We start from the raw sequence: 18,126 nt of genomic DNA on the forward strand, positions 1-18,126 counted from the left end.
TCTTCGTCTGCTTTGGGGGACAGCAGAAAGGGAACGCTGTCTCCAAGCAGAGACTCGCCCACTAGGTTGTCGATGCCATTTCCCTGGCTTATCACACCCAGGCCGTGCCCCCCCCCCTTTGCGGGTCCGAGCCCACTCCACCAGGAGTGTGGCGTCCTCATGGGCACTGGCTAGGGCACTGCCCTAGCAGACATTTGTAGAGCTGCGGGCTGGGCAACACCTAACACTTTTGCGAGATTCTACAATCTCCGAAGTTGAGTCAGTTTCGTCCCGTGTTCTCTCAGGTACCGAGCCCGTGAGAACTCGGTGACACGCCGACGATCTGACCAGGTGGATCGCTTGCACCCAGCCCTTCCCCTAACCAGGGGAAAAAGTGCGCCTTCTTCCCAGGAGATCCCAGGCTTGGGACACTGGTTGGCTCCTCCCCTAGCCCTTGCGGGTCGCAGTTCTCGCGGAGGGACTCACCGACCCAAACCACTGCGGGTACCGCTAGCTACCCTGTACTGGTATAGGGGCCCCACAGGTAAGGCCTCCTGCTCGGACTCCCCTGTGTGTAAAACCACGGTTCTGTCCCCTCACGTGAGTTGACGCCGTGTTCCCTTAGGCAGTCACAGCTGCCCCAGGTGCCGTGCTGTATGCTCCCCTCTTTGAGGCTGGTGCTACCACCACGACTACTGTTCCAAGATAAGGCCTAGGTATAGGCCATGCGATGTATGTGCCACTCAAATTTGCCTCCCTCCAGGTAGGTGTGGCCTCCGCGAGGGTCTTCCCCGCCCTACCAAGGGCTAAGACCCCCTTCCCTCAATGCGCGTAAGGGCCCCGGCCGTAGTTGCTCTATGCGAGAAACATAGAGAGAAAGAGGCCCAGCCAGGCTGGCCCGCTCCCATGTTGGCGGTCGTCACCTTGTTCCCCTCCGGGTAACGATAAGGAATCCTGATGGCTTAAATGGGGCATTGGGGAAGGGTACGCGCGGCTGATACAGTTGGTCGCTCTGCACGTAGGAATTCCTGCTCGCTCCTGTATCAGCGGATCACGTACACGGCTCAGCGCATGGCGCTTTTAAGTGGACCCCTAGTGTCGCTCTCTGACACAACGTAAGAGAGCGACAGAAGGGGAACGCCTAGGTTACCTCAGTTCCCCAATGGAGGGAACGAGACGCTAGTGTCCCCCTTGCCACGCCGCTGAGCCGAGCCCCTGTTGTGGCCGGACCATTTCCGCTCCTCAGAAAAATCCTGAATGAACTCCCGTATTTGCGCCGCTTAAATACCCGTATGTCCGGGGCGGACATGCAAATACTGGCTGCCAACTCTCATTGGCCTTTTTTCATAGTACAGAGGTGAATATCGGCGCTCAAGAGAGACCCCTAGTGTCGTTCTCTGACACAAGGTCTCGTTCCCTCCATCGGGGAACTGAGGTTACATACGTAACCTAGACGTTATGTTTGAAGAAAGTAAAGAAAAATCAAGGTGAATATCCCCTATGAGCCAAATATTTTTATTGGGCATAATTTCCAGTCAAGCTTTAATTTTGCCAATTTGCACAAAAACAGTGACAATATTATTTAATTGTGTGTTTTTAGGATACTTAAAATGTTAGCTACGAAATTAAAGCTGGTGAACTGCTATCACATGACTGAGGAATTTAAATGTTACATGAGAGAGATACTGAGCTGACTGGCTACCTGAATATGCTTTTAAGGACCAATCAGCTCACGCCAGCAAAATTATTAAACACTCTTCAGAATTTGAGATGTGCTGGAAATGACACTGTGGGGGAATTTTTTAATGACTTTCAGAAAGAAATGACAAAAATTATGTAAATATTCTTTGTACATGTTGGACATTGTTAGTAGACAAATTATTACTTTCTAGAAGTCTTCAGTGCGAAAATGTCCAAAAGTCGAAGAAACCACTATATAAATTATTTGTGACTGAAAATGTTCTGAGTGACCAGCGTTATACCTTGTTTCTTCCAGGTAAACAAGGCCTCAGAAGAATTCCTTGTCCTGCAGAAGAAGCTAAATGAAATTATCCTCGCCCATCAGCTCGACCCCAGCAAGAATGGGATGTTTGTAAAAGGAGAAGCCATTAATGGATTAATGGGCAGCTACCAGCCCTCAGGTAAAACACAGATAAAACAGTCATATCCTTAGTCTCAGTCATTTTGAAGACAACATGAGACAGCATTTTCAGTGCATTTAACCTTCGTAACGTGACAATGTGTAATATGCAACGTGAAATAATGTAGAACAGGACATGTTAGGCTTTGATATTATTATCAAATATTGTTTTAGCCATATTTATTGTTTCATTCAGTAACACAATAGATCCATTTGTGATCAGACTATCTTTGCTTATGTCTTATCGCAGAAAAATGCTCTCCCATAAATAGTCTGCGTCTTCTTTGTCTTCCAATGTTTTTTTTAGGCAGATATTGATGTTTCCAGTTTTCTTAGTGTGCTTGCTTGCAGAGAGAGTATTTTGCAGGCACATTAGGCACATAAGATGTTTCACAAAAGCATTTGTCTTAAGATAGTTATTTATATCTTCAGCTTTAGTGTGTCAATAGGAAATATAAATGTTAGAGTCACAAACATTACTTCAGCAAATAGAAAAGATCCCCTTCTAAAAGAAGAACAGGGAACCCTGCAACAGATGTCATGGCCCACACAGAGCCCCCCACTGAACATCGAGTCAGTCTGAGATTACATAAAGAGACAGAGTCAATTGAGGCAGTCTAAACAGAATATAGATATGAAGACATCCTCACTATGCAACATTTTTCACAAGTGCCTAAAACTTTTGCACAGAACTGCACTTCAGGTGGTGAATAAGATAGAGACAGCTCTGGCTTTATTAAACTCCAGCAGTATACTTGAACAGTCAATTTTATCAGTGACTGAAGTTTCCTTTCCTCTCACGGTAACTGCTCATTTTAATTTCAAATGTCGAGTGCCAAAACAGGCAAATTGGCCTCAAGGAGATGTGTCATCAGAAATCCCCACAGTTGCGCACATCTACTTTTCATTTGATTATTTCGGATGATACGTCTAATTGCTTTGGAAGGATCAGCCTGAAAAATAGCAGGGGAGATTTGATCAATTCATTCTAATAGTATTCCTGCGGATTCTATTATTCCTGACATGCACCTTGAGTCCAAATGAAACAGGATTATTCTGTCAAGAATGATTATGGTTTCTCAGTAGTGTATGATAGATGTGGCAACATGATCTGTTGTCCTTTGTCACACAGTCTTAAAGGTCAGTCTAAGACCTGAAACATTCTACGCAAGTATGTGAACAAGTAAGTGTCAATGTCACACTTCATTATGTTCCGAAATGTGGAATTTAATTGATCATTTCCCATGCATTCCTTGAACCCCGTTGCATTGGTGCCGAAACCCGGGAAGCAGGAAATGTAACTGGGTTCAAGGAATGCATGGGAAGGAGGAAACTGGGACCGGCTTGACAAAACACGTACACATTTTTTCTCACTTAAACATACATAAAACAACTCCACGTGCTGCTTCCCTGCAGACACATCGAACACACAAACACACATCTCCCCATCACAGTCTCTCTCCCCTTCAATATCAGAAATCCCCACAGTTGCGCACATCTACTTTTCATTTGATTATTTCGGATGATACGTCTAATTGCTTTGGAAGGATCAGCCTGAAAAATCTCTTCTGCTGTCTCCTCTCCTTCAATACTCCCACCGCCCCTCACTGGAACGCAGTGTGACGCACAGGTGGAACTCGTTCACCAATTATCTTCCCGGCCTCGCTCTGCCCATAGGCGCTCGGCCCCGTCCTGCTCGCCACAGTCAGCTATGAGCAACAGTTTGAAGACTTATTCTTTTGAAGACATCTTGCTGAATAAAGTTAGTCAAACTGTCGACATGTTTATAGGGAGCTGTCTGAATAATAACAAATCTGGTTCAGTGGCACAGGCATTTGAAGATAACTCTATCGCCCCCTTGAATACTGAAGTTTGTTACTGTCAATGGAACACAAAAACACATTTAATATGTAGGTTTTGGTTGTCCGAGATCATAGAAATGAGAGATTAAAACATGTATCAAGTTTGTAGGAATGTAATGTTTGTCTCCATTTTAGTTTCAAAGAGTTTTTAAAAACATTTATATCACTTTCTACAAAAACAAATAGATTTCAAGACATGTCAAGTGGTGTAACCATTATGTACAAGGTATTAAAATAATTTCCTTTCTCTTTGAATACATGAGAGTGTACACAACTTAATTATTAATTTTCAAAAATGTTTCCAACATATTTTGAAACAAGTTAAAAAAATGTTTTTACAAATATCATTACATTTGGAGTCACAAAGATCAAGACATTTTATCAGGGTTACTCCATTTAACCCGAATAAATGTGCTTTTTCATAAAAATGCGAAAATATCTGATTTATTATCATTATTATTATTATGCCACACATTCAAGTTTTGTTTTTTAGCATTTTTTGTCACATGACAACAAAATGGCTACCTGCATGTTAGATACACTGCCTTGATTGATATATATATATATATTAGGGCTGTCGATTTAGCGTGTGATACCGTGTGATTAATTGTATTAAAAATAATGCGTTAAAAAAAATTAACGCAATTAATCGCACTGCCCCAGACCATAATAAAGAAGATTCCTGAGAAATACAAGCTTGTAGTACCACCTGTAGTACAACCTGTTTACTCCAGAGGGCAGTAATGGAAATTTCCGCTGTGTTGCGAGTATCATAATCCGCAGTTTATACAGTGAAGAAAACAACCAGACAGCACAAACAGACATTCGTTACGTTCTTGAGTTCAAAACATTTGATGGAGCGTAAATGCGAACTAAGGGATTTCAAGATGTGTTCTAAGTATTAAACTATATTTAACTTGAAACAGTGAACTAAACATTTTATGTTTATGACGCAACGCACCTGAGACGCTACACAAACATGTCTGATGTAGGTGTAAATTGACGGGTCCTTAAACAAGCCCTCATAATAAATCTCCAACTGATTGACAAATTCACTTGTGAAATGGATTGCTGTGAACTGTATTTTTTCATATTTAAAGATAACTATGTATAATTACTTCATCATTATATATTGAATTATTGTAATATGAGGGGCTTTCTCAGCAAATATTTGTATGTGCGATTAAATGCAATTAATCACGATTAATTAATCAGGACATCATGTAATTAATTTGATTAAACATTTTAATCGATTGACAGCCCTAATTTATATTAGTAATATTGGCAAAACTTTACAATAAGGTTTCATTTGTTAACATTAGTTAATGCAATTATTATCATGAAAAAGCAATGAACAATATATATATATATATATATATATATTACCGCATTTATTAATCTTTGTTAATGTTACTTAATACAAATATAATTGTTAATTGTTAGTTCATAGTGCATTAACTACTGTTAACAAATACAACTTTTGATTTTAAAAATTTATTACTATATATTGATGCTGTAAAATGTATATTGTTCCTTGTTAGTTCATGGTAACAAATGGGGCCTTATTGTAGTGTTACAGTATAATACAGGAATTTCAGCTTTTAATAAAACTTTAAATTTTAATTTAAAATGTATTTATTAATCCCTTGTGTTGTGTTCATTTTGTGCTAACACCTTTTGTGCTCCAGGTCAAAAATAACTGGCCCTGTAAGATTGTTAATACATTTCTCATATTGCACATGTTATTCAAAGATATTGCATTATACCTTTTTATCAACTTCTTTTTTCTTATTAATTATGACAGTTTTTACTTCTTTTAAGCATATTTAATATATATATATATATATATATATATATATATATATATATATATATATATATATATATATATATATATAATCAGGCACTCCCTGCAGAAAAAAATACAAATGCAAATAATTATATAATAAATTAATAACCACTTGTTCTAAGCAAAATAGTTGTCATTTTAATGCTTAGAATCTGGACTTTACAATGCATATATCTGATCCTACTAATTCTCAAACGATTCTCTTTAATTTGCTGACAAATAAGAACTGTTTCCTTCTTATAATTAGCAAATTTGTTATCACAAAAATTATATTCAGAGTTGGTAAAAACATAAAGAAATATGAGATGCCATGTGTTATATATGTTGGAAAGTTCTAAATTAGTAAAATGCAATGAGCAATAATTTTCACTCAGAGGCAAAACTGCTGTTAGTTTTAGTCTCTGAAGTTCTCATTGACACACATAAATATAATTAACGTAATATAATAAATAAATATTACAAATTTTGTGTGTGTGTGTGTGTGTGTGTGTGTGTGTGCGCGCACATGTACATGACTTTGTGTATGCAAACACACATCCGCATATATGCTCATCTAAAAGACTAGGATGCTCCTGAACACTTAATAGTTCTGTATTTTTTAGTTTAATCCATTCATTTCCAATGGCCGGACATTTTTGACCGGGAACACAACAGGTGTAATTTGAAGAGAAATTTGTCCAGTTTGTGTTTGTGTGTGTTTTCAGATACCATATGTGGTCAAAATCAAGGAATGGTATTCTAATTGGATTAAGTAAAAAAAAAAAAAAAAGTAATCTGGGTCAAAATGACCAGAACACAACATAAAGGTTGTTTACTATCTTCGGACGGTAACACCAATTACTTTTTACTTTAAACCACATAAAAGCATATCAAAATGATTTTGTGTGTGTGTATGTGTGTGTGAGTGAATAGCATTCTCAGTGTGTTTTTCAATAACTGCAAGCTTTCAATTCACTGGCTAACTTTTCACATCTTCATTTGTGTGCTTACAAGGCAAAATATGAATGGCCTAAGAATAATCACATTGACATGATCATCTGTGAAAGCTGAACGTTAATTTGCTCAGGAGATCAAAATGATTGCTTCTGAAATAATGTGGTCATCTGTCACAAGATTATTAATGGTTTATTGCCACTGCAAAATATAATCTATTTTTATTGGTTGCACACAGAAGTGCCCTTTGAATGCCAATCACATTTTCACATACATGAAAGGTATTTAAATGCTAATCACATTGCATCCAAAAGTGCCCCAGCAATTACAGCAAGCATTAATATAAGAGCTGCAAATTGGCTATATTCCTCTGAGCAATCAAGAATATCTGATGACCTTTCAAGAGGCGCATTCAATAAATATGACAAACTCTTCTGTCGGTGCCTGCTGGCCGTGGTGGACATTGATAAATTGGCTTCACACTGGACTTTTCTCCAGGATAAACAGTGCTTGAGTTCACAGATAGTATGAAAACAGAGCAAAGGACATTTTTGTAGCTTTTGCTCTCAATTTTAATAAAATTTATATTTGATAAGGAGATATTCAGTATCAAGCTATGCAGGTTTGTAGTTATAATACATTACTCAGCAATACTTCATCCACTACCATAGGCATTGTCCTGTGATCAATCAATCAACATTTATTAATAAAGCACATTTAAACATTACAGAAGTTGTTCCAAAGTAATGTACAACAAAACTGAAACACAATAATAGAGAGGAAAAATACCAAGAATAATAAAAATACAATATATACATAAAAATCTCAATCAATAAACATCCAACATTTAAAATTTTCAAAAGCTAAAGAATAAAAATATGATTTAATGGAAGATTTAAGAAAACGATGAAGCAGACCTCACGTGAAAGGGGAGACTATTCCAAAGTTTGGGTCCGGCCACAGAAAAGGCCCTTTGATCGCACTTGAATTTACATTGACAACGGGGGAAAGACAAAAATAATTGATTGGAAGACCGGAGCGCTCTGGTTGGAGAGTAAGGGTGGGGAATGTCACTAAGTATGTTGGTGCAAGACCAAAAAATGCTTTATACACAAAAAGAAGGATTTTAAAATCAACCCTGAACTTACTGGAAGCCAGTGAAGAGATGCCAATATGGGGGAAATATGATCCCTCTTTTTTGACCCTGTTAAAACCTGGCTGCCAAATTTTGAAGACTTTGTAAGCAAGATAAAGCGGATTGAGAAAGGCCAATGTAAAGTGAATTACAATAGTCCTGCCGCAATGTAATAAGAGCATGGATCACAATTCCCAGATATTTACTAGAATGTAAATATTTTAGAAATGTTTTAGATGTGCAATAGATCTGAGAGAAAGAAGCTTCCCTTAAAAACAGCCTGAAATGAAATCCTAAAAATCTTAAATTCTGTTTTGATGAAGAAAATAACTCTGGACGGCCTGAGTGTGAGTAAATTATCAGCAAATTTTCATTTTTAAGAGAACTATTGCTTTAACTGTAAAACATTATTCGCCATCCAACTTTTAATGTCTTCAAGGCACTTCAGCAGATTCCCAAATGGGCAGTTAGTGTCTGCTCTAACTGGAAGGTAAAACTGGGAGTCATCAGCATTGCAGTGATAAGCGATATTATATTTCCGAAAAATGTTACCCAGGGGAAGCATATAAAGCGAAAACAATAACGGACCTATAATGGATCCTTGAGGGACACCACAAGATAAGGAAGCTAATGAAGCGGAAAAAGTACCTACATTTACAGAAAAGTTCCAATCTTTCATATTAGAAGCAAATCACTGCAAGGCCAGACACTGGATGCCACCCATACTCTCAAAGCATTTCAGAAATTTGTTGTGGTCAATAGTGTCAAACGCAGCACTAGGATCCAACAAAACTAAAACAGCATATGAGTCCAGAGCAAGCAAGTTATCATTTGTGACCTTCAACAAAGCAGTACTGTGTAAGGATCTGAAACCGGACAGAAATGAGTCTAAAATGTTAAAAGCGTTCAGGAAAGAGTGAAGCTGAACGACTAAACGACTCTCTCCAAAAGCTTGGAAATAAAGGGCAATTTAGAAATTGGCCTGTAATTACTCTGTATTGCTGAATCAATATGGCTAGCTGTAACTAGTCCATTAGCTAGGGAGCTATTAATTATATCGGTTACGCTTGGACTAAAGCCTTAAAAACATATTTGAAAAGAAGTGAAACTTGCAACCTGAACATTTCATAGTTGAAATTACATCAGCTAGCTGGTACGAGCAGACTGGTTGAAACTGAGACAGACAGCTGGCAGGTGGAGATAGTTGTGGAAATGCCAACTTAGAAGGTACAATAGCAGAATCTGTATTTTTTATTTTGAGAATAAAATAATATATAAAAGAATCAGAAGAATCAGAAAAGACATTAGTAATAGGGTTTAAAACAGAATCAATTGTCTTAAACAAAGCTTTGGGTCTATTTGCATTATCAGCAATTCATTTAGAAAAGAACTTCTGATTTTGCCTCCTTTTACTGATGATTGATAATTAATTAAACATGCCTTTAGAATATCATACGAGACCTGAAGCTTGTTCCTTTTCCACTTCCGTTCCGCTTCTCTACACTCTTTTCTGAGAGCGCAGGGGACATAATTTAGCCAAGGCTGGAGGCACCCTTTACTCTCCTTGGCTTAAGCAGAGCAAGACTGTCAATAGTAATAGAACATGATTTGTTAAAAGCTTCAACCAAATGTTCAGTTTCCGTATCATAAGAAATATTGTCTGTGAAGTGTGTTAAATAATAATCAGAAAATAAGTTGGTGGTGGAGGAATGAATAGTTTAAGGACATGGGAAAACAGATTCAAACACAACTGAATAGTGGTCAGAAATACCAGCATTAGAAACCTCCAAAGTTGAAACTGAAAAACCATGAGACGGCACAAGATCTAATGTATGACCCAAATTATGCGTTGGACCGTAGACTGATTGTACAAAATTTAAAGACTCTATAAGGAATAAAAATTATTTTACCAAAGGTTTGGATGGAAAACAGAGGTGAATGTTAAAATCCCCAAGAATCAACAGTCGGTCACCACGACTCACCAGATCTGAGAGGAAAACTGAGAATTGATTGATAAAGTCCTTATTAAATTTAGGAGGTCTGTACACCAGTGCACATAGAATAGGGCCCATGATATCAACTTTTAATAACTGGACCTCAAAGCTTGAAAACATGTTCACGGGCAAGTTTCTGTGTTTAAAACCGTTTCTGAAAATAGTGGCAACTCCACCACTATGTCCAATGATGGAGAATTAAAGAAGGCACAACCAGAGGAAGGAGAGATCGCCAAGAGACCCAATCACAAATAAAAAGTCCTGTGAATGAGACATAAAAAAATTTGTTTAGAATAAAAGATTTATTCAATATTGACCTTGCATTCACTATGGCCATGAGTGCTTCAGAAAACGGAGATTTTTTAAATTGACTCTCTGACTCTCATCACTTGAACCAGCGGGGAAACGGCGATGTGCAGACCAGATAACCAGAATGTGGTAATTGTCAGGGGAGGCGGCTGGCATCCTCTTGCAGAGATTATAGCAAGATGAACGGTGGACATACTATGGGAGACGTATGATTCCCAGGGCATCACAATGATTGTAGACTCCAACGGGAAGATGGAACGAGGAGTTCAGTCGCTGTAAATCTACTGGAGAGTAATAAAGCACCATGTTGGGAAAACAATAAAAACATGGGTTGGCGAATAAGCACAATAAGCACCAAGTTCCCCGCTTGGACTGATGAAAGTCATTGGTAAAGCTCTAGCAAGCCAGAGTGATCAGTAGAAGAAAAAACATCAAGGGTGACCCATCTACACAGAATTTAATTTCCACACAGCCCAGCACTCTCAGGTAGGCCGGTCAAATCCGAGCATGGTGATGCATTGGGGGCATTGTATAGATCGCAGACATATGAAAAGTCAATAGTCCATAAAAAGGTATAAAAGGCAAAAGTCCATAAAACTTCACGAGAGGTCACTTCAAACTGGAAGCATAAAATCTCCCTAAAATTAACATCAAAGTAACTGGGGAGCAACGGCAGTCAGACAGGCCATAACCATGAAAATAACGTTTGATTTATTCACAAGTAAAATGTCTTGTATATTTTACACTTGACTCACAGTTCTGCACCTTTTTTTTTTCATTCAGCAAGATTGCATTGTGCTTAATGACCTATGAAATAAATCCCCCCAATATGAGAAATATTGATCATAAATATAATTAATTGAATACTGAGAAGTATCAAATAATATAGTTTAGTTTGTTTAAAAAATGGTCTAATTAAAAACTGACTACCTGATATTTGTGTGTGCTATGTGTTTTTAATGCTTATTTGAGTATCGCTTCATTAGCTTAGCAACATGCCAACATTGGAATGTTCAAAGTGCAGCAGTCTAGTTCCGGAAGTAAAAATCCCATTCATTTTCTCATAGGGGAATTGATTTTTAATAATAAATTATAAATCTTTAAAGACAGACCTACAATGAGCTATGGGGTTGTTAATAGATGGTTTAAGCTTCTGTTGAAGCCATCAGTCCACGTTATTTCAATTTAATAATAAAAAAATGGTTTAATAGTGGAATTCCTTAAGATTTAGAGAATTGTGGCTAACAAAGTGAGCCAAAAGTGCTCTGCAGCAAACGCCTATTCCTATGAAACACAGTGAACTATGTAATCAAGTCACAGATGGGCTACAACAGCAGAAGACTACGTTGGATTCCACGTCTGTCAGCCAGGAACAGAAAGATGAGACCGTAAAAGACTGGAAAAACATAGCCTTGTCTGTTGAATCTTGATTTATGCAGATTGTACACTGCAGCCTCAGCTTTCTGTTCTTGGCTGACAGAAGTGAAACCTGACCTGGTCTTCTGCTGTTGTAGCCCAACCATCTCATTGTTCGACCTGATGAGCATTCTGAGATGCTATTCTGCTCACTACAATTGTACAGAGTGGTTATCTGAGTTACCATAGCCTTTCTGTCAGCTCCAACCAGTCTGGCCATTCTCTGTTGACCTCTCTTATCAACAAGGCATTTCCGTCCATAGAACTGCTGCTCACCAGATGTTTTTTGTTTTTGGCACCAGTAAACAAAGACTGTTGTGTGTGAAAATCTCTGGAGATCAGCAGTTATAGAAATACTCAAACCAGCCCACCTGGCACCAACAGTCATGCAACGGTCCAAATCACTGAGATCACATCTTTTCCCCATTCTCATGGTTGATGTGAACATTAACTGATGCTCCTGACCCATATCTGCAAGATTTTATACATTACACTGCTGCCACACAATTGGCTGATTAGATAATCACATGAATGAGTAGTTGTACAGGTGTTCCCAATAAAGTAGTCGGTGAGTGTGTATGTGAACATTTTTAAATAAAATTTAAATATATTGTATCTATACTTACAATCAACTACTTTAAATTAATAGTTTTATATTTTTCCATTGTTTTTAGTTCAATTACGTAATGCCATTGCAATGCTTCATGGGATTGTATTTCATTGCCTCATTGAAGATGTTGAAGATGACATGAGAAATAGAATTTTCCTTGATCTTTCCACATTTAAGTCATTTTACTATTAAAAAAAACAAACATAATGTAAGTTTCAGAACTCAAAACTTTCAAAAAGAGCATTTGTTGAACTCAAGCAGCTAAAACGACTACGTTCTCTCCCGCGTCCACAACAACGCATCAGTGTCTACTTTACCTTTAATCACTTCCATAGGTCATCCAGTGGCAAGGAGAGAGCAGGTCAGTCAAGATCAGAGAGCCAATCATAACAGTGTGTTTACTGTCAAGTCTTAAAGGAGACGCAACACCAAAACCGAGCGTTTCTGACAGAGGGTCAGAATGAGGGTGGAAAATGATTACGTTTTACAAATATATGACTGTTGCCCTTTATTAGAATAATGTTTAAGTCGAGTCTCTCTTTAAGTCTTGTGCACTTAATGCAAGGTCACTGCAGCGTTGCTGCCTATGTAGATTGTTTTAAATCATAGCTTCCGGAGCAACATTTTCTGATTCTGATACTTACTGTATGTGTCTGTGTCAATCTGCATAGAACATCTAGTTAAAAAGTAGGGCATTTCTGATTGAGTGTTAGTTGATAATTACAAATACTGAGACCCCAGGGTATACTGCATGGTTTGTTCAATAAGAACAGAGGGGTCAAAGGTCAGCTGGATGTTTTGTGCTGATCCCATTGAGAAATCTGTTTGTCTGTGTAGTAACAGGGCTCCATGGGAATTATTTGTTATATTTACTTTCACACAGGGCACTATACACAATTAAATATCTGGAAAGGGTTCATAAGTATTGGTCATCCAGATAAAAGAAACAAATATCTTTGATCCCATTTTAAAATGTTGCTTGGATGGTATTTTTAATTTTCAGCTTTTTCACGTGTGTGATGTGTTTGACCCCACAGCAGAGACAAAGCAGTCACGAACGCCTCGCCGAACACAACAACCAAAGACCCTCAACACCCCGGAGGACTCCACATACTACACACTCATTCATGTGAGTCAATGACACACACTCATCAATGACTCTGACTTTATCTGAGGATTACCTGAGCTTAATTTGAATGATCATTTCTTACTCTGACTCTTTTCTAGAGGTCTGTCCAGGATGATAAAAGGAAACCAAGAAAACAAAGGTAAAATTATCAAGTGTAAAATTCTACAAGAATGTGTTTCTCGATGCACGCTGTTATGACAAAGAGACAAAGGCTATGTTCAGAATGGAACTAGTGTTCTACTTACTGCATATTACACATGTAAGATGTGAGATAAATGGGTTAAAAAAAATCCATCAGTTGACCAATCATAATTTGGTGAAGTACAAATAATGCCAATCCTGTCTCCAGGCAACAATTTTAATTGCTGCAAATGGTAATTGCATTTGAGACTCAGTATCACACTATCTAGTGTGTCTATCTAATACTCACTGCTATGAGACCGTATGTTGTCTCATGACAGATTTAATATACTGTAGATAAAGCATAAATAACTAGGTCAGTCAATGAAAACTGAATTAAAGGCAATTATTTACATAGGTAATCAATTGAAACTAAATTGCTATTTATAATGCTAAAGCTAATAGCTTGAAAATTCCAACTAGTTCTCTAGCATTTGGCTGTGAAGTGTTTAGACCTGTGTGAGAGATGTCAATCAATCTATATTATTTTCACATGGCTCGTTGTGTATATTGTGGCAGTTTCTTGGTGAAATGAACACTAGAGGTGCTACAGTGACTTGAATTACCTTTCACACAAATCACAAATAAATGGCAGATTATCAGTTCATAAACACTTTTGCCCTGTTTCTCACTCAATGTTATCTTATGACATCTAAACACTTTTACTATAGTGCATGACTTATAAGGCGATACAGTTTAATGTTTGCATTACATAACCAACTACATTTACAAGCTTGTATGAGTGTGATCAAATTGTGTGGTAGCTGAACTTATAGAGTTTTGCACTTGTAATGCAGTTTCCGAGTGAAATGTCCAGAGAGGGGCGCTAAAAGCGAGTGAAATTGTGTCGTAATTACACAAGGTTTTTAAGGAGAATGTTGTATGGATGCTGTAATGAGTAAAACGTATGTCCCTAACCTTAAACTTTAACCCAAACCTAACTAATAGTGTCCTAAAAGCAAATGAGGGGTGAACAATATAGAAATCATTACCCTTATCCAACATCTAAACCTAACTGATAGAGTTCTAAAAGAAAATGAAACATGAAAAGCAAATTTTCTGAACCAACCACCTCATTTCATGTCACTTCTTTTACACGTTTAGCTTATGTGTCAGCTTACGTGCTTGGCTGGGCTCAAGACTTTCGAGTCCAAAGTCCAACAATTTATCAGGTAATAGAGTGAAAAATAAGTGCTTATAAATTCAGAATCATCTGTTGTACTCGAGTTGTGTGAAAGTTAATATAACGCACATTTGTTGTGGTGCCTCCAGGAGACTGCGGTGAAAATTAGAATTAGAAAACTCAGTTTGCAAATGTAGTTATAGACTAGCAGCAGCATTTGCGTTTTTCACCTTACATTAGCTTTTCTGACACAATCGGTTTAAGGTTAAGGGTAAGGACGTTGGTTTTGTTCCTTTAAAACTCAATAGAGCAATAACTTTAAAATTTCATGTTTGACAAATCATTTTATTTCACTTTTAGTGCCACTCAGTGGACATTTGACACAGAAGCTGCTGCAACATGCATAAAGAACCACATGATTTCATATTGCAAACATTTTGCCACAGTCACATAATTTACATGAGATCAAACTGTTTCACTTGAAAAACACCATATTATGTTAGTGTTTCAAATGCCATGTTGACTATAAGAGTGATAAGGTCAGCAGGACAAACACATTTCTGGCCCCATTCTGCTGTAGAGAAGGAGAGAATGGCAATGAAACTAAAAAAAAAGACAGATATAGGATGCCTGGGAAAAAAGGATGAGCTCACGACATGCTGGTAAAGAAGTTGTACCATAATACAAATGTTTGGATGTAGAGAGACAGATCAGAGAGATGCAGGCGAGCACTCTGTTTTTCCAGGACGGGGTATCTGCCACAAGGTTGAATCTCATGAAAAAAACATGTGAACTTGTTTTAAATAAAATGTCACCCCAGAATAATATATATATATATATATATATATAGCATAAAATGAAGCCTATTTTTAGGACCATTGTTTTGTTTTGCAATTCAGCAGATTTCCCCCAAATGACAAAAATGATTGTAATACAATATTATTTTATTTAAATCAGCTTAAAGCTGGAGTGTGAAGATTTTTCGGCATAAAAATGCTTTCTCATAGTTGTCTCTGCATATTAATCTGGGATATAAGTAAGCCATTTATACTTAAATTTTCTTAAAAACTGTAAAACTGGTGCTATATAAATTCTCTTTTTGTTTTGTGCGACCCGTCCAGCCTGACACAACAACATTGACTCAACTAGTGGTATGAGCTGGGGGCGGGACTATCTGTTTGAAACCTGTTTGAAAATGTTTATTTTTGCCGTTCTGTCCAGTGGCGCTAGTGTGACACACTTCAGCTTTAAATTAAAGCCAACATAATAAACACTACCATGATATAGAAATACTTGTGAGAATTACCCACATAAGAGACACAGAGAGAGAGGCAGGAAGTGCATGAGATGTCTGGATGACAGGCCGCAAGCTCTTGGGTTCATCGCTCTCTTAGATTGCTGGTTCCGTATATAACTCTGCTGATAAGCACAGAGACAATGAGTAAAGTCCACTGAAAGGCAATTTTCATTTGAGTCCATCACTGAGAAGAGCCTGCAGGCCGACACTTGCATCCTACAGAACAGCCATGGAGTTTAGTCAACACTGCATAATAACTCCCATCAGTAGTACTCTGCTATGTAAATATACACATTATTTATTATCTGGAGCAATGCATTTTGGCTAAAGGCTAGCAGTTTTTGTAACAAAGAATTATAAATACTGCATTTTAAATTGGTTAAAGGAATAGTTGAACCGTAAATGAAATTATGCTAAAATGCTAACAAGAGGGTGAGTCATTATGTACTCACCCTCTTGTTGTTCAAAACCTGTATGAATTTATTTCTTCTGTGGAACACAAAAGGAGATGTCAGTCAGAATGTTCATGTCGCTCTTTTTTAGATAATGAAAAAAGTTTCAAGCTCAAAAATAAAATAAAAGTACATATTCCAAATCTTTTGAAGTCTTACGATAACTTTGTGAGGAAAAATGTAAAATGTAATTCCCTGTAAATCTGTCAGTCTTGCTTGCATTCAGTTCAAAACATTCAAACATGTGGCAGCGCAATCTCTTGCGAGACGTGAAAAAAGTCATAGTGCTTTTTAGAATCTTGCAACATATACCTACATTTTTGATACATTTTTACTTGGCTCGCTGTACATATCATGGCAGTTTCCTGGAGAAATGTACTCTGGAGGTGCTAAAACAACAATGACTTAAGTAAAACGGCAGATTATCAGTTCATAAACATTTACTTTTCACCCTGTTATGCACAAAATGCTATCTTATGACATCTAAACACTTTTATTATAGCCCATTACCAGTGTTGGGTAAATTACAAAAAAGTAATTTGTCTCAACGCAAATGACTAAATTAATGATCTAAAATTATTATCAGATTACTCTACTGATTACTTTATTGGAAAAGTTATCACATTACTAATTACTTTACTTTTAAGTTAGTTTCTAAAACGCATATCAACATATGAATTCAAAATATAATTGAATTACACAAAAATTATTTGAATATATTTAAAATTATTTTTATATATATATATATATATATATATATATATATATATATATATATATATATATATATTTGTAACCCAGGTAATTTACTTAAAAGTAATTATTTTTATTTAAAGTCAGTAACTGTAATCTGATTACAATAATTTAAAATGTAATGTGTTACACTACTTTTTGTGCTGAAAAGTAAATATTTTAAAGTAACGAATTACTTTGTAATTAAATTATACCCAACGCTGGCCATGACTTTCGGTTGATTTTAACGTTTGCATTACATAACCAACTACATTTACAAGCTTGTTCGGGTGTGATCAAATTCCGAGGTAGCACAACCGACAGAGTGTTGCAAAGAACGAGTACGAGTCCTGAAGAGCACACGAGTCAACACGGGAGACGACAGTGTTATAGAAAGACCGCAAAATGAGCAAAAAGCAATTGCTTTTTCGTCTCACATTTGTTTTTCTCACATTATCGGTTAGGTTTAAGTTTAAAGTTTGGGGTAGGAGGTATGTTTTGTTGACTAAAAACTCGATAGTCCATCAACCTTAAAAACCTCATTTGTTTGGGAGAACATTGAACTCACTTTTAGTGCAACACAGTGGACATTTCCCCTCAGAGCTACAGCAAAACTTGTAAGAAACCATGTAGTATTTTGAAAAAATGTTACCACTGTCAAGTAATTTTTTTAGGAATAGGCTGGGTTTGGAACAACATGAGGTGAACTATTCCTTTATGACTTGGTGTGGGAATGTCATAGTTACAGGTTCTTCTGTTTTCTCTTGATCATCAGCCCCAAAAAGCTGGACAATGATGATCCATACTACCAGGGTTTGTCAAGTAGGTCCTCAAGCTCTCTCCCCAGTGGGCGACAGCGCTCCAGCAAACGAAGGGCTTCCATGGAGAGGAGGCGGTCTTTGGAGAGACCACTGTCTGATGTCCCTAAATCTGAAATCCCTGAAGACCCAAACGAGGAGAGGTGAGAGAACATCAAACTCTTGCAT

At 37.3% G+C, this 18,126-nt stretch overlaps 1 protein-coding gene across 1 annotated transcript in view; it reads left to right on the top strand.

Annotated features, from left to right (window-relative positions):
* Positions 1–18,126, top strand: part of LOC127634401 (myosin-IIIa-like) — a 148,445-nt gene that overhangs the window by 126,992 nt on the left and 3,327 nt on the right. The window contains exons 33-36 of the mRNA XM_052113939.1: positions 1,976–2,120; positions 13,265–13,356; positions 13,455–13,495; positions 17,916–18,101. Of these exons, the coding sequence (XP_051969899.1) occupies positions 1,976–2,120; positions 13,265–13,356; positions 13,455–13,495; positions 17,916–18,101 (464 nt within the window). The remainder of the gene's footprint in view (positions 1–1,975; positions 2,121–13,264; positions 13,357–13,454; positions 13,496–17,915; positions 18,102–18,126) is intronic.

Source organism: Xyrauchen texanus, chromosome 41, assembly GCF_025860055.1.
Source record: "Xyrauchen texanus isolate HMW12.3.18 chromosome 41, RBS_HiC_50CHRs, whole genome shotgun sequence".
Lineage (NCBI taxonomy): Eukaryota > Metazoa > Chordata > Actinopteri > Cypriniformes > Catostomidae > Xyrauchen > Xyrauchen texanus.